Source organism: Vanacampus margaritifer, chromosome 1 (assembly GCF_051991255.1).
Source record: "Vanacampus margaritifer isolate UIUO_Vmar chromosome 1, RoL_Vmar_1.0, whole genome shotgun sequence".
In the NCBI taxonomy this organism is placed as follows: Eukaryota; Metazoa; Chordata; class Actinopteri; order Syngnathiformes; family Syngnathidae; genus Vanacampus; species Vanacampus margaritifer.
Window position 1 is genome coordinate 38171252 of NC_135432.1, and position 27500 is coordinate 38198751.

At 38.9% G+C, this 27500-nt stretch overlaps 2 protein-coding genes across 15 annotated transcripts in view; both read right to left on the reverse strand.

The window, feature by feature from the left end:
• The window catches only part of LOC144040111 (tripartite motif-containing protein 54-like), a 65593-nt gene extending 61097 nt beyond the window's left edge, over positions 1-4496 (reverse strand). For 2 of the 4 annotated variants that reach the window (XM_077553969.1, XM_077553961.1), the window contains exons 1-4: positions 2036-4496; positions 1782-1944; positions 1318-1380; positions 178-236 (exon numbers count right to left, since the gene is read on the reverse strand). The gene's annotated coding sequence lies outside the window, so the exon portion shown is untranslated. The remainder of the gene's footprint in view (positions 1-177; positions 237-1317; positions 1381-1781; positions 1945-2035) is intronic. The other 2 variants (XM_077553985.1, XM_077553976.1) reach the window with 2 other exon arrangements.
• Positions 4497-11144: 6648 nt separating this feature from the next.
• The window catches only part of tpd52l2b (tpd52 like 2b), a 46932-nt gene continuing 30576 nt past the window's right edge, over positions 11145-27500 (reverse strand). For 2 of the 11 annotated variants that reach the window (XM_077554030.1, XM_077554124.1), the window contains 6 exons: positions 26502-26549; positions 16443-16544; positions 14697-14723; positions 14517-14561; positions 13886-13934; positions 11145-12291 (listed from right to left, as the gene is read on the reverse strand). In XM_077554030.1, the coding sequence (XP_077410156.1) occupies positions 12214-12291; positions 13886-13934; positions 14517-14561; positions 14697-14723; positions 16443-16544; positions 26502-26549 (349 nt within the window). In that variant the 3' untranslated portion in view covers positions 11145-12213. The remainder of the gene's footprint in view (positions 12292-13885; positions 13935-14516; positions 14562-14696; positions 14724-16442; positions 16545-26501; positions 26550-27500) is intronic. The other 9 variants (XM_077554040.1, XM_077554061.1, XM_077554050.1 and 6 more) reach the window with 9 other exon arrangements.

Here is a 27500-nt window from a genome sequence, read left to right on the forward strand (position 1 = left end):
CTGATTGGTCAAAGTCAGACTAAAGTATACAATACAATATTCATTTGTTGCATGTCTTTGCAACAGACATATTGCATGAGCCATTCGTGCGACAAGATCTTTTTTTTATATATTGTGCAACGTCTTGCTTCTGAAAAACGTATTTCAACATCAACATTCAAAAAGAAATCTAGTCACCTGGTCAACTTGGTCTGTGACAGCTACTGTATGTCTTCAGGTTGTGCGTCAGTTGAAACCTGGTACACAAAGAGAAAAATACATATAAAATTAAATTCTTAGTAACACGACTGACTGTACCTGTGCATTTACACAGTTACAGTACATACAGAACAATGAATAGGTTAAAGTAATGTGAATGCAAACTCATTTTATTTGCCATTACAAAAATAAATAAATAAATCTGTCTGCACTACAGGTTTGTGTAAATTGGTGACGTCTATTTTTCACAATGACACAAAAATAAGAAAATACACAGTCCTCAGAGTGTCCATACCTGACCAGAGTATGAATTGTGAGGACTGTATGTGTAACTCCAAGCCCTCAAAACGTATTTTAAACTCACAGTGTATAAATACACTGTCCTCAGAGTGTCAGTTATTCACAACTACGACATTGTGAGGACTGTGTATCTTGCGAGGGCTGCACAGTATTGACAAAACATGCGACATGGGTGTTTTATACAGTGATGGAGATTATTTTGACATTAAACATGGACCGAATATATATATCTTCATAATCTAATTAAAGAAATGCACGTACATGCGGAAAAATAATCATGCTCATTTTGATCTAGTTTTATCCAAATAAGGTTTTTTTTGTTAGTAATGCTCCTCGATACAATTCTCTTGTATGGCGATGCGCAATTAAGGTTGTCTCTGATTGGTCAAAATCAGACTCAAGTAGGGCCTGGCAATAAATCAAATTAATTGAATAAATTAAATTCAAATTGAATCGTTGAAAATTTGCTAAATCGTGAAATGTATTTTGTCTTCTGGATTATTAAAAACTGTTATAATGTTCTGTTACATCCAGATGTTATTGTGAGTTGAAATTTTGCACAAGTGGTGGCAGAATGCTGGATGGTTGGTTTAAAAGACTTTTTATTTAATTTTTTGGCCATATCGCTTAGCCTCAGACTAAAGTATACAAACAATCCAATATCCATTTGTTGCACGTCTTTGCAATGCACATATTGCATGAGCCATTCGTGCGCCAAGATATTTTCCACATATTGTGCAGCCCTAGTATCTCCACCCTCCACTAATGTCTTGCTTCTGAAAACTGATTTCAACAACATTCAAAAAGAAATCTAGTCACCTGGTCAACTTTGGCGCAGTCTGTGATAGCGGTGTCTTCATCAGGTTGTGCTTCAGTGGAAACCTGGGGTAGATGAATAGAAAAATACCAATACAATTAAATTCTTACTAAGACTAGACTGCTATACTGTAATTTCATGTAATCATGAATGTGCGACCAGTAATTCTAGTATGTCACATGTATGAAACAATATCCAAATGTCATGATAAGCAATCACGATATGATAATCAACATGATATTGTGAGGTTAGCGATACTCACGATAACTGTAAAAGTAAAATAAAAAAATAAGTCACAATATTGTAAAAAAATGAAATAAAAACAAAAAAAATTATATTGAGAAAAGAATGTACTTTTGCTTTTGAGTTATAATTAATCTTTTATGTTTTGTCAAACCTTGCACGATAACCCCCCCACCCCCAAAAAAAACAAAATTAAGTGTGACAACACACCATATAAACATACCATAGTGTTTTTCCATTGTAGTGAAATTCAAACATGAAAACCTTCTGGGCATCATGATACACTCTCAGCCTGTTTTCACGTTCCTGTTTGCTTATAACTTCTCCTCGATATTCAGTAGGAAAGACTCCCTTCTGAAAGGAGCAGGAACTGAACACTCCTCGACCTTACAAAGAAAAAGGGATACAACAGAAATATTTCATTATAACAGTAATGAAAACTAGGCCCATACTAAAGAATCTTTTACCAATACTCACCTTTGAATGAATTAATATATTTTATGGTGAAGCCATCCTTGTCTTTACCTAAGGATGAAAAATATGCTACCTCTTCTTTGGGTTTAACTTTTGCCCTCTGTGGCCTCATGACTGACATATCTCACTGAAGATAATGATCTAAAGCTATAGAAAAAAATGAGTTTCAATCAGTTTGATAGGTAACTTGGTGCAGATGTTTTGAAGTTGACTTTCTGTGGACCATAATATCCTGTGCAGTGTGCAGTAAATGTGCCAACGAAAATAAAATAGTGGATAGCACAGCTCTGCTAAATATTTGCATAAATTAAATGTAATGAACACTAACAGACTTTACTGAAATATTTCTATTTAAAGAACAAATTTAAGTAAACACAAATGCAGCAATTTACCAATACTTCATTTATACTGTACTGGTAATACTAAACCATTGTATATTTTCACATCACAAACCAGCCTATCAAACCAGCCTGTTATTGCTTTCCTCTTAAAAATTTCAATTAGCATTTATCTTACTCAACAGACGGTTAGCTCTGCTATGCTAACTGAGCTAACCGTCGCTAACAAAAGCGTAGCAATTCTAAATAATTAGCTGCAACCATCATAATCAACAGATGGTTAGGTATGCTAACGTTAGCTTAGCTGCACTTACACTGGACTTGCATTATAAATCATTTTCAGCAATGTACACAAGCGACCAACATTAAAATAAACAAGTTTCTGGAGGAAAAATTCGAGCTTCAAACCTACCTCATTAGCACAGCTACACTGCCATCACGTCTCGTGAAGTAATTAGAGCCGGGGGCGGTTCTCTATCGGGGCTGCTAGATGACGTCACTTCCGTACTCCGGGCAATATAATAAATCACATTTAAATCAACAAATTGGTTCAGTGTTGGATTATGAACTTTGTTGATAAGAGTGGCTATTGTTCTATGATTTACAGTGTCAATTAAAAAAAAAAAATAGATCACATTTAAAATTAACCCGAAAGGCTCATATACTAAATTAATTACCACAGACGAAAACAAAGGATATTATTGCTAGAATTATAGATAATTTTGTAATCGTTTAATGTGATTTCAGTTTGCTTTTTTAAAAAGTTATTTTTTTTTTTTTCATTAACGAAAATGTTTTTTTGCTTTAGTAAATAAAATAACCTTGCTGCTGTCACACAGTTGCTGTCCGAGGATGTTTTGGTACTATACTTTAGTAATGGACGCATGTGTTTTTTGGCAAAATTGTGAGCGAGCCCAGTAACTTGGCTTAGAAGCAACCCTGCAAATGAATGGTCACATGATGCTTTACTGTTGGCATGAAGCAGGACTGATGGTAGCGCTCATCTTTTCTTCTCCAGACAAGCATTTTTCCGGATGCCCCAAACAGTTGGAAAGGGGGTTAATCAGAGAAAATAACTGTAACTCTTTTTTCCTTATTTTGGTCTGTGTTTATGGAATCCCTTTTTCACTGGTCACACCAGGCCATCCTCCAAAAGTCTTACTCCCTCACCATGAGTGTAGATGGACTCATACCTGCTTACTGCCATTCCTGAGCAAGCTCTACACTGGTGGTGATGTCCTTATCCCTGCAGCTGAATCAACTTTGGGAGATAGTCCTGGCTTTTGCTGGATTTTCTTGGGTGCCCTGAAGCCTTCTTCACTTAAAGTTTGTAAGGTCACTAAAGGAAATTACTTTAATTTTCATGGCAAATAGGGACTTTGCAATTCATCTAATCACTATAACATTCTGGAGTACATGTACATGCAAATTGCCATCATAAAAAAACAATAATAAGTCAGCACTGCAGATTCTTAGAAAATCAATGTCATTCTCAAAACATTTGGCCGCTGGTGTACAGAAAGATGTTATACTGTAAAGGCAGGGTGGGATGTTAAATGATGAATTAATGTACGGCACTGACAGTTTCTCTGTCTCTGCTGTTAACCATTGTACATTTTTAAATAAACAACCACTGAAATAATTAAATACTGAAATATATAATTAAATATCGTAGGGTATTTCATTATTTAATTATTTACTTAGGAAATGGTGGCTGCAAAAAAAAAAAAAAAAGGCTCTGTGTCTACAGACAAACATTCACAATACACAGCATTTTGAGAAAAAACTGAATTATGGAGACGTGCGTAATTGTGAGGACAGGTGATGGTCAGCCAATCAAATGCTGTGAAATATACACTGGTGTGAATTATTCATGAAGTGGTGCATTACAAGGACCTTCCTACAGGGGGCGCCATCAAATACACAAAAATACACAAATTCACGTAATTATGCTTTACAAGGACATTGGCTAAAACTTTGGATTTAAGCCTTCTACAGCCCTAGAAGCACTTCTGCATTGAAATAATTATGAGGACATGGGCTGTGTCCTCATAATTCAAAATGTCCTCGCAGCACGGCATGTATTCAGGTGAAATGTCCTCATAATACACAAAGGCAAACACACACACACATACACACACACACACACACACACACACACACACACACTTTGCAACAAATGAGCAGGAGCGGACTGGCTGTCAGGCACTCGGGGCAATGCCCATTAGGCCAGCAGTCCTTTGGGTCTGAGTGTGTTTTTGTTTATTTCTTTTCCCCCCATTTTTGTTTCGATTAGGTTTGATTTAGAAGTTTAGTGCAAACATGAAAAAAAAAACCATTGTGAAGAGGAAACCTTAATTAATTTAAATGGATCAATATTTGAACCTGGTGTTCTATATATACAACTTACATACACATTTTTCTTTTCTTCCATATACGTATTTTTCTAGCATGACACATTCCACCAAATTGTTCACCACCTGTAACATTCTTTCTACTACCTTAAAAAAAATCCTCTCCATTCATACTTTCTCTATTGTTACAAACCATTTCATATTCGTCCATTTCAAAGTACATACCTCTTTCATTGCTAATCCAGGTTTCTGATACTGCAATTATCTTTAAAGGGTGTTTGAACTGTCTTAAATAATATTTGATATTAAGGAAATTGGCATAAAGGCTTCTGCTATTGAAGTGAATAGTTGATATGTTCTATTCAGCGTCAATTATGTTATATATTGTCCATCTGTGTGATAATTGCAGGTATTACAAGTTATTGAAGGAGTTGGATAATCAAACTTTTTATTGGCCCCAAATGTTGATGAAAGGTGACTGTTGCTGGGGTAAAAGCTCATTCCAATCATCATATGCCCTCCAATCATCATATGCCCACATGGCCAAACTGTGGCCTGAAAGGATCTTTGTGCTCTTTGTCACTTTTTTTTACTCGCAACTGCCACCTCTGGCCCAAAGCGTAACTGCAGCATCTGTGTCAGGCTCGTTCATGATAAGCGTGCGAGTACGTGCACAATCTTAAATGCAGGCCACATGTCCGCTAATCCGCAGGGACGCGCATGACGTCACCATGGATGGACTGTGCTCCAAATTCAGCTCGGGAATTTGAGTTGGAGAGGCCGTCGATGCGCATGAAGGCCAATTTTTTTTCTCTTTCCTCCTGCTGCATTCCAATGTTCCAAATAGAAAAAAAATAAGCGGTGACAGTGAATTCAGGGCTCATCATTTTTGTGGTACAAACTGAAGAGTATGTTATGACGACCTTCAAAGCACTTTAGGATGCCATGTTGATACCTGCCTTACTAAACTTGGTATAAAAATGTTAACATTACACTGCCACTAAATACCCCCCAAAAATCCTAGCCTATGGGTGATATTCACACAGAATCAACCAACTTCTTCAACAAGCCAACTTCTGTAACTGTACTAAAATGTGAGCTACTTTTCAAAAAGTTAAACATCAGAAATGGATTATTTAGGAAACTAAATCCACAAACCTTATGTGAGCAAGTGGTGCAGATATCCATGCAAAAACAAGTAAGGCACACTCCATCTAAAGGTGAAAATGTAAAATAAATGAATAAATAAAATGATTGTGCAGTGTTTAGTACCCATGACCAGGACTATGAACGAACTGACCTAGTTAAGCACATAATTAATTAATAGTTAATCATAACTGATGACACACCTCTTATCAAGCAGAGAGCGTACCGGGCCTCCCCAAACGTCCAAGCGGAGAGATCAACAGGCAAGTCCAGCAGCTCCTCGAACAGGACATCAATGAAGAGAACTACAGTCTTAGGTCTCCCCCAGCCGTTTTGGTACGGAAAAAACGACGGAACTTACAGATTCCGTGTTGTTTTGGTACGGAAAAACGACGGAACTTACAGATTCCGTATTGATTACAGAAAGCTCAATGCAGTCACCATCAAAGACTCCTACCCCCTGCCACGTCCAGCAGAGGCGCTTGACGTCTTGTCAGGTTTCTGTTGGTTCAGCACCATGGATCTATCAAGGGGATACTGGCAGGTTGACCTTGAGCCACAAGACAGAGAGAAAACGGCATTTACTACTGGGACTGGTCTCTATCAGTTCAACGTCATGCCGATGGGACTGACAAACGCACCTCCCACATTTCAGCGACTGATGGACCTAGTTCTTCATGGATTGCATTGGAAAGAGTGCTTGATCTACTTGGATGATGTGCTAGTGTTTAGCCGAACCTTCACTGATCATCTGAAGAGTCTAGCTGAAGTTTTTGACCAGTTCAGATCTGCTGGTCTTAAACTAAAAGCAAAGAAATGTCACCTGGCCCAGACAGAAGTGACATTCCTGAGACATGTTGTCTCCAGCCAAGGACTTCAACAAGATGAAAAGAATCTGAGGAAGGTACGCAAATGGCCAACGACCAGAACAACTACGGAAGTAAGATCTTTTGTTGGACTATGCTCCTACTATCGTAGATTTATTAAGAACTTTTCCATCAGTGCTGCCCCTCTCCATTCACTAACTCACAAAGGTGCTATTTTTACATGGACAATTGAGTGTGAGGATGTATTTCAGTCACTTAAACATGCTCTTACAAACCCACCAGTTGTGGCACATCCTGTCTTTTCTCAACCTTTCTTGCTGTACACTGACGCGTCACTAGAGGGCATTGGGTCAGTGTTAGCCCAGAAACAGGATAGTAAAGAACATGTCATTGCCTATGCAAGCCACACCTTAAATCCGTCAGAGAGAAAATGGTCTACTTTTGATTACGAACTGTTTGCTGTTGTTTGGTCCGTGAGACATTTTAAACATTTTCTTTCAGACAGTTATTTTGTTGTGGTCACTGACCGTAAGCCACTGCTAAGCCTAAAGAAAACCGCAGTTGACAATGACCCCACAGGCCGACGCAGTAGATGGATTCTTGAGCTGGACATCAATGATTATTTTATCACGCACCGGGAAGGTAAACACCACGCAAACGCTAGCATCAAAAGACTTGACCAAGCTAAGCTATGTGTTTCAGTAGCTGTCACTGACATAGATAGTATTAGGAACACAAACACTGATGACAGTCTTAATCAAGACGTTGAAAATTCACTATCTGTTGATGTTGAATAGCTGTAAGAACAACAACAAGGGGATGAATGTCTTAGTACAGTCATTTCATGCGTAAGACAGTGCATGTAGGCCCCCTATTGGTAAACTGAGGCACTGCTCTCCTGAATTGAGAAAGCTGTGGCATGTGTTTTCTAACCTAACCATTAGACATGGGATTCTCTTTAGAAAGTCAAAAATCGAGGCCTCACTCACCCGTGAATTTTCAAGTAATCTTGCCAAAAGCATTTCTGCCCACTGCCTTAGCTGCTTTACATGGTAATCAGTCAAGTGGCCATTTGAACACTGACCACACACTTCAGAGAGCTAAAGGTATTTGCAATACATGTCTCGTGATGTGCACACATTTTGTTCCGAGTGTATTCCTTGTCAGAAACGTGCGTCTCCTGTACCCCGGGAGTGTGCCCCACTTCAGTCTATTCACGCAGACCGACCTTTTCAAAAAGTCGCTGCGGATATCATTGAATTTCCTATTACATCTCGGGGCAATAGGTATGTTTTGGTCATCACTGATTATTTTACACGCTATGCAAATCTGTTGCCTCTGAAAGACTAGCTTGCCATAACTGTTGCAAAATTTATTTTTGAGGATTATGTCAGATAACATGGGTTGCCAGAGTCGATTCATACAGACCAGGGTAGACAATTTGAATCTGACCTTGTCAAATACTTGTGCCAGTTATTGGGAATAACAAAAACACGCACCACCCCATACTATACACAGTCAGACGGCATGGTGGAAAGACTTAACAGGACGCTGAAAGACCAACTTGCTAAGTACATAGCACAATCTGGTCGTGATTGGGATCAGTTCCTTCCCAAAGTTGAACTTGCATACAACTCCAGCGTACATGCGAGCACAGGGTTTTCTCCCTTCTTTCTTGTGCATGGCAGGGAACCAAACTTGCCGCTGGACGTTGTTTTGAACTGTAGTCCCAGTGTGACTTCACCTACACCTGCAGCTTATGCATCTTACTTGTCATCTCGCTTGTCACATGCATTTGCACAACTCCACACTTAGTAAATTGTGTCAAAAATCTCAATACGACAAGAAAGTTGTGTTTCACCCACATAAGCCAGGGGAACTTGTTCTTCTTGATGATCCTGCTAACAAAATGAATAAACTGGCTCCTAGATGGAAAGGGCCATTTGTCATTTTGAAGCGAGTGGCGCAAGATGGACAGTTAAGTGTGACCTATGAGATCACTGATCCACGCAAAACCACTTCACGGACATGGATTGTGCATCATAACAGGCTCAAAGCTTTCAAAGGTACCTGCAGTCTGTTGTTGATATGGATAAAACAGTTTCACCCAGGTTAGACAGTGCTTCGCCATCTGTTCCGCCCTTTTCTGCTTTGTCAGGGGCTCTACCCTTTATGTTCTCCGACTCCACCACATGTGCCTACACGGAATAGGCCACCTGATGCTGCACCTGCAGTTGACACTGTTCTTCACAGTGCTCCATCTTCTCCTAGTGCCTCTGGTCCCCTTCTTTCTCCTTCACTCTCCTCCATTTCCCAACTCAGTGAGTCCCCTACTACCTCTCCAGATGCTCGCCTTGTGGTGACCCGGACTGGTTGTAGGATTTGTCAGCCACGGAGGTTCAGGGATTTTGTTACTTGAATGTTTTTATGTTTATTGTGTTGCTGTGTTGGTTTCACTTGTGTAATCTAAACCAATTTTTTTTAAATCCCCCTGAGGAAATGTTTTCTCAAAGTTGGCTCTGATTGTGCTATTTAATTGTGCATACTGCATACTCCTTTATTTGTGTTTTATTTTGTTTTTATTTGAAATGTGGACATTTCATTTCGTAGCATGGGAAGACTGTAACACATTTGGAAATGTGTATTTTTATTTATCGGGAAATTTGTATTTTTTTATTTACTTGCAATTTACTAATTTGTTTTGTGGATTATTGCTACTTTTGGTTTTGTATTTTAGTTTCATACTGAGGTGTTTTGTTTTGTGTACTCCGCATGTCATGAGCCAAGAGAAAGAGGGAGAGGTGTAACCGAGCGAGCCTCGTTCTAGAAAGTGTGGAATAAAGTGAGACATGCACGAATCCTGTCCTGCAGTGTTGGTTTATTTAGCAGGAAGACGCCAGAAAATCATCATAAACTTGAGACCGTTTGTAGCCCGCCTTTAACCACCTCCGAGAAACAACGACAACATATTAGGGTTACACGTAGTACAAATTATAATGATGACAAATATCAAAACATTGTCCAACTCCCTAACAATTTACAGAATGTCAATCAGATAACCATGACAAAATCTTCAAAACTGAACATGCAATGAACAAAGCATACAACAATTAACCAATAACAACAGTACTCAATAAAAGAGGAAATGAAAAAGAAGCAGCTTTATCAAATCCCTCTTTCTCAATGGTCAGTCCACCCCTGGACGTCACCCTCCACTTGTGTTGTCACGACACCAAAATTTTGACTTCGATTCTATACCTGCATAAAATACCTCGATACTGGTACTGAAACGGTACCTCGACAAAACTCTAAAACATCAGCAAAAGCAGCAAACTTAAAACTGACAAAATAACTTCTAATTATTTTTATTTATTACTAATTAAAAATATTGGGATGTATACATGTTAATTTATGTACATACTGTATATATTTATGTTTATACTGTAAGTGCTTTCACATTGCATTCCATATTTTTGAAGTACTGTATTTGACTGTATTTGTCATCCATTTTAAATATTATATATATATATACTGTAGCAAGACAGTGGCACTCCAATAACTCAATGTAACGTTGCTTGAGTGTCTCTGCTTTTCTCCATTTTGCTCCCAATTAGCCGAATTTGTAATCAAATACTACAAACTGGGAACAAAATAATTCACACTCCACTTATTTTTAAGGGAAGTGTCAAAAATGCGTCACAACCTGTGTCTGTTGCTCTGTAAGTCGTCTGAGCTTTTTCTGTGCATAGATATGATTTCCTACTGTGTGCATGTTCGTTTAACGCACCTTGAGTCCACTACAGGAATGATTGCTGCTTTTTCTTCTGCTTCTCCGCGAAAAACATTGTACAGTGCACCATCTTGAATATGGCCAATAGTCTTTACTGTCATCACGTCTTTTGAAAACTAAGGATTCTGTAAAATCAATGTGAAAATGTAAATGTAAACTTTGCACAGACTAAATATGACTGAATTCCCACATTTGAGGTCCAATGATTTTATCTTTTTTTAATCTGTCAATCTCCTGCCAAAGTCTGCATAAAATCACAAAAATGAGCCACACGTTTTTTTCCCCTGTCCGCATAAACAGTGTTATATGCATGTTTTTCAAAATAGATGTATTTGTTAATGCCTTGTGGCCAGGACTCCCTTCAAAAAAGGTTTTTAACGGGATGTTTAATAAAGGTTACAGGTGGGTGTTGGTGGGGGGCCAGCCTTGGAGACAATAGTCAGTGATGTTTGACATCTTGCGGTTGACACTGATATTACATCTTTGAATGTCTTGGTAACGGTAAACAATTGCAAATATGAATCGAGGGCCGCATGTGCATATAATGTTCATTAACCCGCGTTACCTGAGAAATTAAGACTGAAATACAATTATATGTCATAAAACGTGAACATGTTGACGTTCGGTTGAGTAGATTTGAATTAGACAACCCATGTATTCTTTTAAAGGAATGCTTTATTGATAACTCACACGCAACAAAACCAAAACTCATTCAGCATCATCTTTCCAATATGATCCAATGTCACAATAAAATCCATGTAATCCAAGTCCAGGATAAAGCTTGCACTCTTGACAACACACAAATGTACACACACTTCTGCACTTCTTTCTCATCAAGTGTGTATGTATGGATGTAAAACAAATAACTTGCAGGCAAAGAAAGACGCGGACATTGTTTAAGTGGCAATTTCAATCAAGAAAAAAAATGCATGAGACTCAACAGTTTATAAGCAAATGAAAAATTCTAATGTTGGCTTGGCATTTAATGTTTCTTATGGCAGCTTTCCACGTTATTAGTGGCAGTTTATGCTGCCAATAAAACTAACAGCATGTGTAACAAGTTACTCAAGTCAATGTTCGAGCAGCTTAAATCATTGGTCACGTGCACATACATAAGCAATTACAGCGTGTCACGGATTGCGTCAATGTGCTTTGCTTTGAAATAATTTCAATTAGCAAAATGGCTACCTGTGCACAACTAAGGCTAGTAGCTAACTAATCGGTGCACCTATCCAAAATGGTGGCGCATGGATAAACATTGAAGCAAAAAGGTGGTTATTGACAGGAGAGGAGTGCGAGATAAGCCCAGAAGGAAACGTACATATCAGTAAGTCACACACATGCACGCACGCGTTTGTGTGTGTCATTTGCTACTTTTCTCCTTTGTTTCCTCCATGCAGAATGTTGGCGGCAGTCTTGTAAAAACATGATGCAAAGCAGTGAAAAAGTGTTTATCATACAAAAGTGTTCACCCAAGAGCTCTGTTGCTAAGAGGAGACCCACACCAACCAGGCTACGTGCAAGCCGGGAGTGTCCCGCATGCGTTCGTTCACACTGACAAGAATTGAGAGGAAGCGGAGAAAATAAGGTTCAGGTCAAAGGCGGTTGGCCGGATGGCAGAGATGCTGGCGCAAAAACGGTTGTGGTTTTGGCGGAGGCTTTCAGCGGCGGGCGGGCACCGCTGCAAAATGAGGTGCTGCCAAGTCCCAGGTGGAATGGAGGGGTTTCAGAAAGGCAGGTTCTCCTGAGTGGGGGTGGTGGAATCAGCAGGGCTCTCATCTCCTCGAGGGCCCACCACCTTGTACTGTACATGAAGGAAAATAGCATATCAGGGTTAGCTGGAAGTGCCCTTCAACTTTTCAAAGAAGGTAGGAATAATTATTATTATTATTATTTTTTTTTGCCATTGACCAGCTGATTGGTAGGACGGCGTATTAGGGCCACGTCTAATTAATGAATTTATTTTTTTATATATGAGGGAGGGCGGGGGGCAATATTCAGAGAAAATATGTGCAAATTTGCGACTATAAAGTGGAAAATTTGCCACTTTATAAAGTGTCAAATTTGCAAGAAAAAACCCTCAGAAACCTACGAGATATACACGTAGCGTAGCTATCGTCTAATATGAGGATTCGTTGGTTAAGTTAAGTTAAAGTACCACTGATTGTCACACCCACCTAAGTGGGGCGAAATTCTCCGCATTTGACCCATCCCCTGATGGAGCGGTGAGCAGCAGCAGGGGCCGTGCTCAGGAATCATTTGGTAATGGTTAATGGCACACTGTTCACAAAATGAAAACGCAGGATGGAGACGGTTTTATTCGTAATTTAAACTTCACTCGTCATATACGGCAGCAAGAGCGACAACACTTCCTGATCCCTTATCAGCTGACTGAACGCTAACCAATCAGAAGCTAGCATACTTTAGGTAAATGCAAGTGAATGACAGAGAGCAGCAGATTTGACACATCAACTTAGCTGCTTGTACAAAAAAAACAAAATGTATGAATGTGCAAATAATTCTGGAAACATAAGTGTACAAGTATATTTATTTTAACAAATTAACTTAAATGCTTGATCATCAGGGTGTGGACCTTCACAAAGCAAGGCATCTTTGTCGCTGGCCGTACTGCTTAAAATTATATAGTTAAAGCCATTACTATCTCATATGAAAACCCAACCGAAAATTTATGTAATGTATTGGCACAAACATTCGAGTAGTACGCTACGTGTATTTCTTGTAAGTTTCTGTTTTTTTTTCTTGTAAATCTGCCACTTCAGTCAGAAATTTGTGACTTTATAAAGTGGCAAATTTGCGAGTTTTCTCAGAATATTGCCCTCGCCCTCTAAAAAAATATATATTTATACATGAGCCTATTATGCCGTCGTAGATTGCAATTTTTATTTATTTATTATTTTGTGAGCGCTAAACAGGCATTTTTTCCACCCCAAAATGGATTGATCCCTCAACTGTCAAAGACCAATAAAGTCATTTTACTGAAAGAGGTAAAAGTCCCGCAACTCTAGCCTCTCAGGGCATTAAATCGATCACAACAGTTCTGATTGTCTTAGGAGCTGATGGGTGAGATTTCCCTTGTTAACAACTGGAGGGACATCCCAAAAGAGAGATACTATTAGTAGTTTGGTGTTGGCCTCTAAAAATGCCTTGAGAATGAAATGACAAATTAACGTTGATGGCGGTACTCGTTGGGATTTCAGTTTTACGTAGGAAAAGAGTTAAATATGATTTGACATAATTTCATATCTTTCAACATTCCCCCTCATTTAAGATGATTCCACGTTTCTATATTTTTTCATTCAACATTTCAGCATTCACACGCAATTTCTGCAGAAATTGTTTCATCTAGTTTAAATAAGTGTTTCAATGACATTGCTCACCTTTAGGTTGCCCATTTTGTCCTCAAACGACTTAAAGGTGGCGGAGTTCCTGTGACACAAGAACTACGTCAACATTTCATAAGTGCTATTTGCTGCTGCAATATAGTAATGAAAAAAAACCAAGGTTATAAGAATAACAACAATGTGTTTTTATGCAGTCGTAACTTTGTCCATTTTTAACATTACTAAATTTTGCTGCATTCCACCAAAGTAGGGAATTTTCTTTCAAATACTGAGAAGAGTAAAAATTCAGGCAACTGTTAATTCCCATGTCCAACATGAATATAAGACTAAGAGTTTACAGTCCTTATGTTGCCAGTGTTAGTAATTAGAGTCCCTTATTTTAATTTAGTCATTTTCTGCTTTGTTTTGAATCAAATTTTGTAGGGGTGGGGGTCTACCAATATCAGTATCAGACCCAAAAACATCACATTGATCAGGCTATAGTGGATGTATTACTTTAGCAAACAATTAGCAGTTTATCTGGGTTGTCAGCCATTTTCATTTACTAGAAAGGTTCCTGCATCCAGTGTGGAACACAGCAATAGTGACAATCAGAGCAAAATGATGACATTCTAACATTGTCGACAATATTGGTATAATTATTAAGACGCCATGGGCGTTACATTACCTCATAGCTGGCATACTTATGGAGTGGCGAATGGAATAGTGGCTACTTTGTAAGCATTAAAGGGGAGACAAAGAAAATGCACGTGTTACAATACACAGCAGCCACACATATCTATTATGCATGCATACATACTCAAGCACACACCCACCAAGTGGCAGGGAGGAAATAGCACAGTCTTACCTAAAAGAATTGGAGAAAGGAAGCACTCTGCAAAGCACACAGTAGGCATTAAGGGAAGCACAAAAGTGAGTGTGAGGCTAAAGCATTAGTTCACCACAGCCACAACAAGAGTAGAAGGAAGTCAAAGAGTGATGAAGACTCATGATCCTATCTGGTTCCTAGTTGATTGTTTTTGCTCTTTGTTTGTCCTACATTAAAGTAAATGTTAGTTGTACACCATTTTGTAGTGTTATTATTTATTTAAAGTAGCGCTACAAAATTAAAATCTTCTTGTTTTTTTTAGTGGTGATGGTGAGTGTGTGTCGTGTGTGTTTGTGCCATTACGTAACAGGTTGTGGCATAAAATTAGTTTTTTTGTTTTGTTTTGTTTTAATCCGGAGTTTTACGCTTGAATGCCCTTTACACACAATTTGCATCCTCTGGACACCTTAAAATGTACATGCGCAGACCACGGCTGTTAAGTAATCATACAGTAATATTTGTTCAAAAACGTGTGCAGTGCGGTATAATGGCTTGAACATCAAGTGGGTAGATAAGAGACACAGACACACGGGTGACTGCAGTTTGCATTATCCTCATTTTTTTTTTTCAGTTTTCTTTGAGTCTGAGCTGGAGTTTGGGCAAGGGTCTTCTGCTTTTTTTTTCCCCCCATCCCAAATGTGTTGTTATGCTAGCTAACAACACTACATGTCCACAGGGACAAGCATGACGTTACCCTCCACCACTCCACCCCTCCCCACCTCCAAGAAACTATGGAGTTTTCGGGCCTAACTGAATGGAAGATAAAGGATCATAGGTGCAGTTAGTCTCTTTTTGGAAAGAGACACTGAGGCTGCTGTTATATCTAAAAACAACGTCACACATTATAATAACATATTAGAACAAAAGGTCCTCAATGAACTACACAACAATTATAAAATTGTAACAATAGCAGTTGAAAAAGGAGGGGCTGTAGTGGTACAAAATACTACTAATAAAAAAATAAATAAAAAAGATCTACTGTAATCAATCCAGCTTTGCTTACACTTTGCTGTTATACACAATGTGGATTTAAGACATAAAATATAGAAACGAAAACCAATTGCTTAATCAATATATTGTCATATATCTCATTGTAAACCCTTGTGTCTCTGGAATCAACATGCAAAAAATAATGAAAATAATGATTTCCACAAAATTAGAAAGTTGCTTCTCAAGTGAAGTCAATGATTTCCAAAACTGCCCCGCAAAGAAAGAACATTATTATTTTGAGCCTTGCTTTGGTCTCAACATAACGGCTCCCGAGGTTAACAAATCTTTTTTTCCCCCTAGTGCTGACACAGAGCCCATTCTTGCAAAGAAAATAATGGGTTTAAAATGTGTTAAGACTTTTTATATCCACAATAAGACAATTTTATTGCCGTGTGTTTACACATGTATGTTTTAGCTACAAAAGTGTACAAAGTGTAACAAATTTGAGAACATAAAAGGTTAAGATTGCTGAACAGTAGACAATGCATTAAAATGATTAAAGGTATACATTTTTAAGGAGTTTAAGCTTTAATTTGGGAAAATATAGTGCAAGACTTATTAACAATCTGAAGATACCCTGTTTTAGAGTGAAATATATCTAAAAATAAAAGTATAAACAAACAGAACAGTGGACAGAACCCAAATGAAAAGATCCTAAAAAATGTTGAGCATACATGATCCAAAGCGGTCATGACCGCATGAAAGTTGAAAGACTGCATCTGAGCCGCGACATACCTCATATCGCCCAGCTTCCTGCTAATGGCCGAGCTCATGGTGGTGAGTGCCGCACTGGTCTTCTGCCCGGCCTGGGAGAGTGTCTCCTGAGTCTTCTTGTATCTGCAAAAGGGTACAAAACGTTGGAACTCCTACTTCTGCAACTTTGTTTCGTCTTTGGGATTCTTGGCACCAAGCCGTCTATGAATAGCATGAATACCACACAGAATATAATTTCATGCCTTCTAAACAGTGCGTACTGACAGTCTGTATAAAACAGTTTTAACCTTCCACCCATCATCATCAGCTTCATGCAACAAGCATCCTCAGCTCAGGTGATGTTTACCATATCAAGTCTGAAGACAAAGGTTGGGCTTAGGGATGGCTACCGAGGTCTGACCCTTCACAGTTTTGCTAATCGTATTTACAAAAAAGGTATTTTCTATTCCTTTAGGCCATATGAACGTTACTTAGCAAATTTTACCTCTCCGATTTTGTTTCTAACTAACAATAAAATTAAGATATTCATTTAAGAAGCATTCTCACAACAGGAGAAGAGCTATCTCGCCCCCCTCCAGCTCCATGCATGAGAGGCATGGCCTGGCTCCTTCCCTTGAAGTACTGTGCAATCTAAACGGTAAATGGGTTAGCTTACCTTTTTATGTAGCGCTTTAACTACAACATATGGTGCCCAAAGTACTTTACAATTTAAGCCGCACACACACACACACACACACACACACACACACACACACACACACACACACACACACACACACACGGCCGATTGCTGCCACGCAAGGCGCTGCCAGGTCCATTGAGAGCAAATCGGGGTTCAGTGTCTTGCTCAAGGCCACTTCAACATGGTCACCAAGGAGGATCGAACCCACAACCTCACGAATGGGAGACAACCACTCAACTACAGAGCCATGCCGCTCCCCTACTATCAATCAATCAATCTACTGTGATATGAATGCAAACAACAATTTGATTTGTAGTATTACAACCACTGGCAAAACTTATTGATTCACCAGTCTTTGGAGGATATTCATTTCGTTGATTAAAGCTATGAGACATAATTAAAATAATTTAAATGGCAACATTGGCTTAAGAAGCACAAAGAAAGAAAGAAAAAAGAAAAAGAAAAAAAGTGGCAGCAACAGGCACTTGTTTACAAAATAACACTAACTGACCATCAGTACTTCATCACCGCTCTCTCTTATAACATCTCTCATGTTGGAACCATGATTCGTGTCAATCCACTTGGTGTAACAGCTCTCCAAGGTGTTATTACTCCTGTTTGACTAACGAGCACATCTAATCTGATGCAGGTGTTAGATATATGATAATTTTTTTAGGGGAATATTCAACAAATCGTCTTACTTAGGGTTAGGATTCACACATTCAGCATGGAAGAATGTTATATTAATGTAACATTAAGCCTTAATATTTTATTTCAGTGCTGTTCAAACATGAAACAGACTGCAACCTATTTGTTAAATGCAGTGGCTCAGTTATAAGCCTGAATTTTCAGATAAATACATTTTCATAGAAATCTTACAGTGTACATGTACAAGTTTACTGATTAGTATTTTCTAAATTTGATTTCAAAAAATTGCAGTAATCAATTTCTAGATTCGGATCGGGATTAATCGGTATCGAATCGTGACCTATGAATCGTGATACGAATTGTATCGCCAGGTACTAGGCAATTCACACCCTTAATATACAATAAACATAATAATGTTTTACAACAACGATAAACTATATTTACAATTTAATATGTACTAGTGGATGAATTTTTAATGATTGTAGTAATTTTTTTTATAAATTGCGGGTCGCAGCCGACAGCCTTTCATAGAGTCTTCCTCGGTGCTCGCTCATGGTCATGGCTCCAGTTTCGGGTATGGCGTCTTTAGGGACCGCAGGAAGCCTTCAGCTGCCCAGTTGAGTAAGGACTGCTCGCCGTCGACTCTGAGACGTGGCCAAAATGAATGAGATTGATGGTGAGTTCCATTTGAGCTCTGCATTCAGAATGAACGAGCACTAGCGGTGAGCTTCGCGTAGCAAAATCATGACGACAATATTCCATCCACCGTGGAAATGTAAAATGCTGGTAGTCTGTATATACTGTATATTGTACAAATTTGACATGATGCTGGCTGGCTGTCAGGCGCCTGGTTGTCTTGCTGGTATAAAGCTGGAAATAGATTTTTCATCTATATGTGAAAGATTCTTTGCATTTGATGGGCTGTACTTTATGACATCGTCACATCATGCAACGGAAATTCATATTTTGAATCCTGGAAAAAAAACGTGGCCGATACTTCCCACTCTTGAAATGTTATGTCAGAACCGTTTAACATAATAGTCATATTCTTATTGGAACTTATTATTGTCATTATTATTATTATTATTGGAACATGGGAGTATTATATGTTGCCTGTAAAAAAATGAAAGTGAGTCAGTTAAGTTACAGAATACATGCACATAATGGCACATGATCAGGATTGGGAATGTTCGAGATCACTTTTTTCCCGACCGATACTCAACTCGAGTAGTCACCAACACTGATACCAAATACCGATACCACTAGTAAATAAAATTCCCCACCCAAAAATGACAGATGATTTTAAAGAAAGACCTTTATACCCCAGTATATTATTTTTCCTTAACATTGCATGAAATTAATGGCAATTCATATAATTTGTCATTCCTGATCGTACGGCTACATGGTATCGGTAGTCACCCATCATAGTCAGGATGGTACCACCTCTGCTTCAATTTGAACCAGGAAGAACCCTTACTAAAAACTCCAAATGTGCCCAGGAATGTGTATTGTTAAGATTTTAACAGTACTACTACTCTTAACGATACTGCTTATCAATCCGTTACTTTAACTTCTTATTGGTACTATTTTGTTAGAAAAACACCAAAACAAAAATATTGGCACATTATTTTTAAATTTATTAACTTGTCTTGCGGCTACAATGATATTAATGTATATTAAACAAAACAATTGAGAAAAAATACTGCTATTATTATATAAACAATTATTTAGTGTAAAAGAAGGAATATTTTCTATATGTTTGTTAAGATTGCTTGTGTTTCCCCCTGACCGTTTAGATTATTGGTGTCCAAACTTGATTCTTGAGGGCCGGAGTCCTGCAGGTTTCGGATGTATGAACAGGATCGTTATCAGGCTTATGGCAGAGCTTCAGAAACTGCAGGATTCCGGACCTCGAGGACCGAGTTTGGACACCACTAATTTAGATTGACTTCACTTGTGGTAATGTGCACTGAGCACTGACGTGACGTCATCCCTCCGTCCCTCTTAAGACGTGACCACTCAAACCAAGAAAAACTTAACTTTTAATTAGTGTAATGGTTATTGAGTGTAAATTGATTAGTCGTGCCTAGAGAGTGAAACACTCAGATGCTTACGTTCGTAGCAACGGAGCAAACCCAATGTATGGATGCCAGCGTGTCCCACGAGCAACTGGAGTCTGTTCTAAAAATAGCTCACCAGTGATGGGGCACTGTGTCTTGCTATGAAAAAAATTTAACTGAAGAAAAATATCAACCCGTATTTACATATTTCAACTTAACAAGGTACATGTTTCTTAATGTATCAATGTTCCCTGGTGTGTCTATAAAAGCTGCTCCTTGCTCTGCAGTGCACGCACATTTAGACAAGGCATGCAGGTTGTTGGCAATACCCAGCCCTACAGTGTACATTACTTAGGCCTCACTTCTCAGACACTTCAAAGCTGATGACTTAAAGTGGCTCAGCTATTTTAGTAAAGCAAAAGAAAATGTTCACGTGGGCAATGACGATGAGATCTAGCTGGGCATGATTCCAGATCAGAACCCAAGTGGTGGTCTGTTATTGGACTTGAACTCCATGTTCAAACATAATGGTGTCTATATTACCCCTAGGTCGCCGTTCAATGATTGACTTTGTGGTCAAACTTGTGGCCACATGTCTTGGACACCTGGGTGAACAGCGGTGTGGCGCTGTCAAATAATTACCATCTAGTGGTGTGTTGGTTCTTATGTAGGGGAAAGATGCCAGTCTGACCTGGTATACACAAATGTATTGTGTGGGTCTGTTGGGAACGTCTAGCAGAGTCCCCTGTTGGAAGGCGTTTCAACTCCCACGTACTTCACCCACGTCCCTGGGATGGTGGGGAACATTGTGTCCGAGTGGACAATATAAGGGCAGCCGCTTGACAGGTGACCGGAGCTGTGGCCATAAGGTGGTCGGTGCTTGCCGAGGCAGCAATCCCCAAATCCGCTGGTGGACACCATCAATAAGGCATGACTTGTGGTTAAAAAAAACCTTTGTGGCAAGGTCCTGGGGTGGATTAGATCTGATGAGGAGTTCCTATTGGTCTGGATGTTGTAGGTTTGTCCTGGTTGACATGACTATACTAATTGTGTAGACATCGGTGATGGTGCCTCTCGTCTGGCAGACTGGGGTGGTGGTCCTTTTTAAGAAGAGGGGCTGGAGAGTGCGTTCAAACTACAGTAAAGGTAAACCACACTCAGTCGCCCTGGTAAGATCTATTCAAAGGTGCTGCAGAGGAGGGTCTGCCGGGAAGTTGAATCTCAGATTCAGGAGGAGTAGTTTTTGTCCTGGCCATGGAAGAGTCAGCCAGCTCTACACACTCTTGGCAGGGTCCTCAAGAGGACCTGAGAATTCACCCGAGTCTACATGTGTTTTGTGGACTTTGCGAAGGCATGTCCCTCGCGGACTTCTAAGGCAGGTTCTTTGAGAACATGAGGTATCAAAACCCCTGATACAGGTTGTTCAGTCCCTATATGAGTGATGTCAGAATTGCCGGCAGTAAGTTGGATTTGGTTCCAATGAGGGTTGAACACTGCCAAGGCTGCCCTTTGGTCCCCTTTATGTACAGAATTTCTATGGACAGGCAAGGCATTGAGGGGGTCCAGTTTGTTGGCATTAGTATTGCATTGCTGCTATTTGCAGATGATGTGGTACTGTTGACTATCTCCAACTCGCACTGGGGCAGTTAGCAGCCAAGTGTGAAGCAGTTGGGATGAAAACCAGCACTTCCAAATCTGAGACCATGGTCCTCAGTCGAAAAAGGATGGAGTGGCCTCTCCAGGTTGGGGATGACCTAAGTGGAGCAATTGAAGTATCTTGGGGTCTTCAGTTCAGCTGCGAGGGAACAATGGAGCGGGAAATTGACAGGCAGATTGGTCCAGTGTCTGTAGTGATGTAGACTCTGTAACAGCCTGTCGTAGTTTTAGATTTATTGTCTGTTTCATCTCAAAACCTGGGACATAAAAACAGATCTAAAGTTTGAGTTTTCCACCTACTATATGACAGGGTTGGGGCATCCAAATTCGCATTTCATATTTTACAAAATAATTAAAATTTCTACAAAATATGAAATGCTCCACCATACATGCTCCATAGAATACCTAAATTCACATGTAAATTACCGGGCTGGTTGAAAACAAAAAACAAAACAAAACAAAAAAAACATAAAAAATACTGGGGGGGAAAGCCTGCAAATTTGCAGGGTGCCGAACTGCAAATATGAATCAACTTTAATTTTAAGTTGTAATATCACCAATCACCACTAGATGGCAGACCTGGCTCAATTCTCAACCCTTGTGACCTTGTCGAAGTTTTCTTGAGCAAGATACTGACCCTAGTTGAGTGATGCTGCGTCATCAATAGATTAAATGAGGAGACAGTATTAAAGTGCTGTGGGTACGTACATAAGGTAGAAAAGCCCTATTCAAGTAAAAGCCCATTTACCATTTAACTCATGAAATGTTTCCTCTCTTCAAAAGGAGTGAAAAGTTTGGTGCTCGTTCGCTAACAGTGAATGGAGAACATGGCATTTTGCTTTCAAAATATGCTCACGCACAGATGATTTATGCACATGCTCAGCTATAGATTATGAGGGGTTAAATAATGTGTTTGTGTCTGTTACCAACCAAAGCTAATTTGGAGTTACTAGTGCTGTCAAAGTTAGCTCATTGATTAATCACAAAAAATAATCGCATTAATCATCATGTATTAATGCAGATTAATCACAATATTAATTGTGACCACAAATGATCCTTTATCTTGACAGTGAATGGTTACGTTAAAGATAGTGAAGGTTGTGATTGAGCAGTAAACATAACTACATGATAAGGCTGGGCGATATGGCCCAAAATTAATATCATGGCATAAACTGCATCCCTTCACGGTAACGGTATATACTCACGGTATAGAATTAAGTGTGTGTTTTTTAATTATAAATAATTAGAGCTGTCAAACGATAACATTTTTTAATCAGATTAATCACACCTTAGAATTTTAATTAATAACTTCATAAAAAAGGCTTTTTTATCAATATTTTTTTCCCGGCAAATTTGAAGAGCACTGGTTATGTGTTCAGGGATGTGATTTGACCAAAGTGAAATTATCTGAAAATTTAGCCGGGGGTCTGGGGGCCGCTGGCACCCAGCTAGGTCCAGGGCAGTGCCTTGGTGGGGGGACAAGGGGGGCGTAGCCCCCCGGAGCTCATGGGTTTTCCGTGTTTTTAAGTACTTTCAATGCACTCACATGACAAAGAAATAGACAAAACAACAGCATAAATTTTCAATGTATATTGAACTATCCCATATAAAATGGCAGTTTTAGTCAACTAAAAATCAGTCACATTCAAAAACATTGGACTGCCTTTGCTTTTAAAAACTATCACTGAGAATATCATCATATCTAACTAATGTGATTACTAAGTTAACACATAAATAATGTTGAAGAGCTCAAATTTCATGAACAAATAATTGTATCATGACCAAATGAAAAGTAACTCATATTAGAGCATACCACAAATGTCTTTGTTATAGCAGAAGATGTTATCTGTCGGAGTCATGTGCATACACAATGAACTACTATAAATAAATAAAAAATTCAGAATTTTTTTTTTTTGGGGGGGAGATAAAAAAAAGCGGAATTCCGCGAATTAGCGGAAAAATCACATCCCTGTGTGTTAATTCTTTTGACATTTAATGTTATGAGGACGTCTTCAACATTTTTTGATCCACTGCACATGCTCACCTCTTTTTCTAATCAATTACTTGCATAGTATAGAATTAAGTGTTTTTAAATAAATAATTAGAGCTGTCAAACGATTACATTTTTAAATCAGTTTAATCACATCTTAGAATTTTGACTAATCACGATTAATCACTTAATAAAAAAGTTTTTTTTTATCAATATTTTTTCCCCGCCAAATTTGAAGAGCATCGGTTATGTGTTAATTCTTTTGACATTTAATGTTATGAGGACGTATTCATAACATCATAAACGTCTTCAACATTTTTTGATCCACTGCACACGCTCATGTACTGTATAGTTTTTTGCATAGCGTAGTTTCAGATGACTTAAAGAATGACCGACTCAACATATAGCTGCAAAATATTTTACTGTAACTAGATTGTCTGCACTTAAACAGGTCAATTATTCTGTATTACTTTAAAATAAATTGGGGCGGAAAGGCTTTGCTTTTGTCAACATTGTTGAGTGCAGAGGGGCAGCTCTTAGCATGCCAAGCATCAGTCAAATCTCGCCCTTCAACAATACTTCTAATTAGGTCGTCCTATGCAGTGTTTCCCAACCAGGAGTATATGAGCACATTGCAGAGGGTATAATATGTAAACTCAAGTAACTGATGAAAATAAAATAAAACTGCTATATTATGACTAAGATTGTGTATTTCAATGTTTTGTTTAATGCCTGTTTAAAGGCGACTATTGTAAAGGTGCTCCTATTTTTTATGGTAAATGTTATAAGGAGCTTTTATAGATTTATAGAAAGCTTACATTGTTTAAATATTTGCAATTATTAACGGTTAATGCATTGATGGACTTTTTTCTGTCTGAGTTTGAAATGTCTGACAGCATTTGAATGCAGCTGCAAATCGGCTCGCTGAACGCTGTCATTTGTTTACGCTCCAGTTATTGGCTAGTTGGTAACGCCGCAGACTTGTGTCTATCACACAATAATTAACTTTCTTAACTTCCTTAATGGGCAATTAGATATAATTTCGAGGTTGCACTGTGTTGATGTTGGAAGTCGACAGTCGCGTGAGGACGAGTCAAGCTGGCCGCCAAAGGTTGAATTATGACGCATGAGCGCTCCGTGCGGAATGCATGGACGCAGATACGATGACGTCATCAACACGCGCTATGCGGTGACATCATTAATATGCGCTACCGCGCTAAGACGGTAGAGTATAAAAGCTCTACCTTTGGCAAAATTGATACCTTATATTGAATATACCGCCCTGCCCTATTACATGCATTTAAGTAAAGCATTTAATACATGTTTGCATACGACATTCAGAAAATGTGTTCATGTCATAATATCGGGGTACATTTTTTTTTCCCATTTGAAATTATGCAAGAAATTAACTGATTAGAAAAAGAAGATGATGAGAGCGTGTATTTTAAGGCGGGATACATTAGCATTTTAATATGGCTAAAAGCTCAAAATAGTTGATTTATCATAAAATAGGCTCTTTAAAGTAGCTCAAATTACATTTTGTTTTTATTGATTATGGCGGTACCTTTGGAAAAAAGTGGTATTGTTTTCCCTTTAATTTCCCTTGAAAGAACCACATTTCCCATGAGGCAAAGCGCGTATCTTGAAATCCGGACGCCCTTCTATTTTTTCTTTATACAGCACTATAACGTTTCTCAAGTATGTTAACAGCAGACGTGGTTGTGATCTTACCTTTTTTATTGTATACACAAACGGCTGCGCTCCCCCCATTCCTCCCTTCACGCGATACAGTACATTCACAAGCATTTGTAAACAAGAAAGAACACAACTTTTGAGTGTTGCGTGGCTGGTCGAGTCAGTGTGGAAAGGCGAACTATCAGCTGATGGCTATTTATTGCTACCAAGCAATTTTTGAATAGCTAACTAACATTAGCATGATTATTTTTTATTTGAGCATGGAAAGCTACCTTCTAAAAAGAGCAGAGTCCCCACAAAGGCAGCGTTATTTGGAAATTTCCGTGTTCTGCCTCTCCAGCGAGATAAAATCCTGCACTGTGCTTTTAACCACATCGAGGTAGGCTTATCATTATCATTATTATTGTCGCATCAGAAAAAAATCTTTGTTTCTTGGGGTGTTTTGTAGCTTCTGCATGATAACAGTAATCGCGTGTAGACGTTTGACTCGACTTCGGTCTGGAACGACTGGAGAAAAGATGTATGCCGTAAAGCAGTCTGCACATTTGTAGTTTTTTTTGTGTGTGGCAGAGTTCACACCATCCACCTCAAAGTTGTTTAGTGCCAGTGAAAATGATACAGACCCCCTCAGGCCATGAAAGGTTTCATTAATCTAGCTGTAAGTCAATTTTTCATCAGCAGAATTATGAAAATATGAATTGAAGGTTCAAATCCTATTTAGTGTTGCTTTAAGCCAAAACATATTGGGATATGACTTTTGGTCCATATCGCCCAGCCCTTGAATGTACTGACTGTCTTTGACGACCAGTGATCACCATCCAGAGGTTATTTTCTACATATAATTGATCATTTGTACCAGTTTTTAACTCTGTTCAAGAAGATTGTGTTTTGTTCAAGTGTGAAAATAATTAATATACAAATAATTTTGTGTAAGTGCTCAGTGTGTTTGGTGCCCATGTTCCAACCATTCCAATATGAAACAATGGAGTATATCACAACATTCAACCATCTCCTGCAAATAAAGGGCTGGGTGATCTCTATTTATTCATAGCACACAGCATGAAGGATTGATTAAAAGCATAGCATATATAATTTTTAACTGTTTTTGTAAACGTTCAATTTTGGGTTCATATGTCACACTCCTAGTCCATGTTTTCTGAAAAACACCCATATTAAAGCAGCGTGTCCACGCCTCTGTTACAATATTTGTATGTGACCATGAACCACGTGGAGATTCTCCTCTGACATAAGCAGCAAACGGCCAACAAAAAAAAGAAGCCCCAGCAAAGAAGCCAACACGTAGGTCCAGACAGACCAGATAGAGTAACAGTAAAAATTGATCAACTCACGCTTCTGAGTGGGTAATGTCATCCAAAGTAGCCGAGGCAGACACATATCTGAAGACACAACAGCAGGATCAATAAACAGCAATGAAGCTTGTCATGCAGCTCTCATGAACTTACATAATATTTGAATTTTACGACCAAGACTAATTTTGAAGCACATTGAATTTATGCTTGCCATATGAAATGTGCTATAGACCCCTTTTCCGCCTACATCCTCAACTACTTTACCAAAGGTTCCATGTGCAGCATTGACTCAAAACAACAGAGTTAGAGGTGTGTGGCTGTGAAGGAAAAAATCCCCGCGGACGTGTGGATGACGGCAAGCCGCAGAAAAATATCTCCCGTTTGCAAAAAAAACGGCTATGTGTATACATGGCCTAAAACTGCAGTATGCAGACGACTGTGCTCTTGTACCCCGTCATACTCCAGAAGATCTCCAAACTGCCCTTTACACAGCAGTTTAAGCTTACAGTTAACCTGGCAATAGCCAGATTGATAATTGTGATTCACTCAAGAAAGTTCTCCACAATACCAATCTGGGACTGCTCCACGTTGATTTTCTCGGGAAAGGCGGGACATTCTGTTCAATACTTCAAGCTGATTGGACGATGCGGCATTGTATACGTTTGTTTTGACCAACCACGGCCACTGATGAAAATGTCGTCTTCATTCTCGTCCAAGGGGAAGGGGGCGGGGGAGTATGAATATATTGATATAGATTAATATATTTTAAGAATATAAAAATGCACGAAGCGCCTCCCCCTGTTCATTCAACAAGGAAACGGCAGGTAATTCTGCCAAGAATAGAATTAACTGCAGTGTCCATTCGTCCATGTAAGGTTTCTTTGTTTGCCCCGGCGTCGGCGCTGGCTTCCTGGTTTTGTCACAGCTGCATATCATGCCCCAAACACAATGTCACTCTGTGATTGGTGGTTCGGATGGGGGGAAATCAACGGGCTCGGTACAAGATGTATTCTCCAGAGTTTGTTAACTAAAAAATTC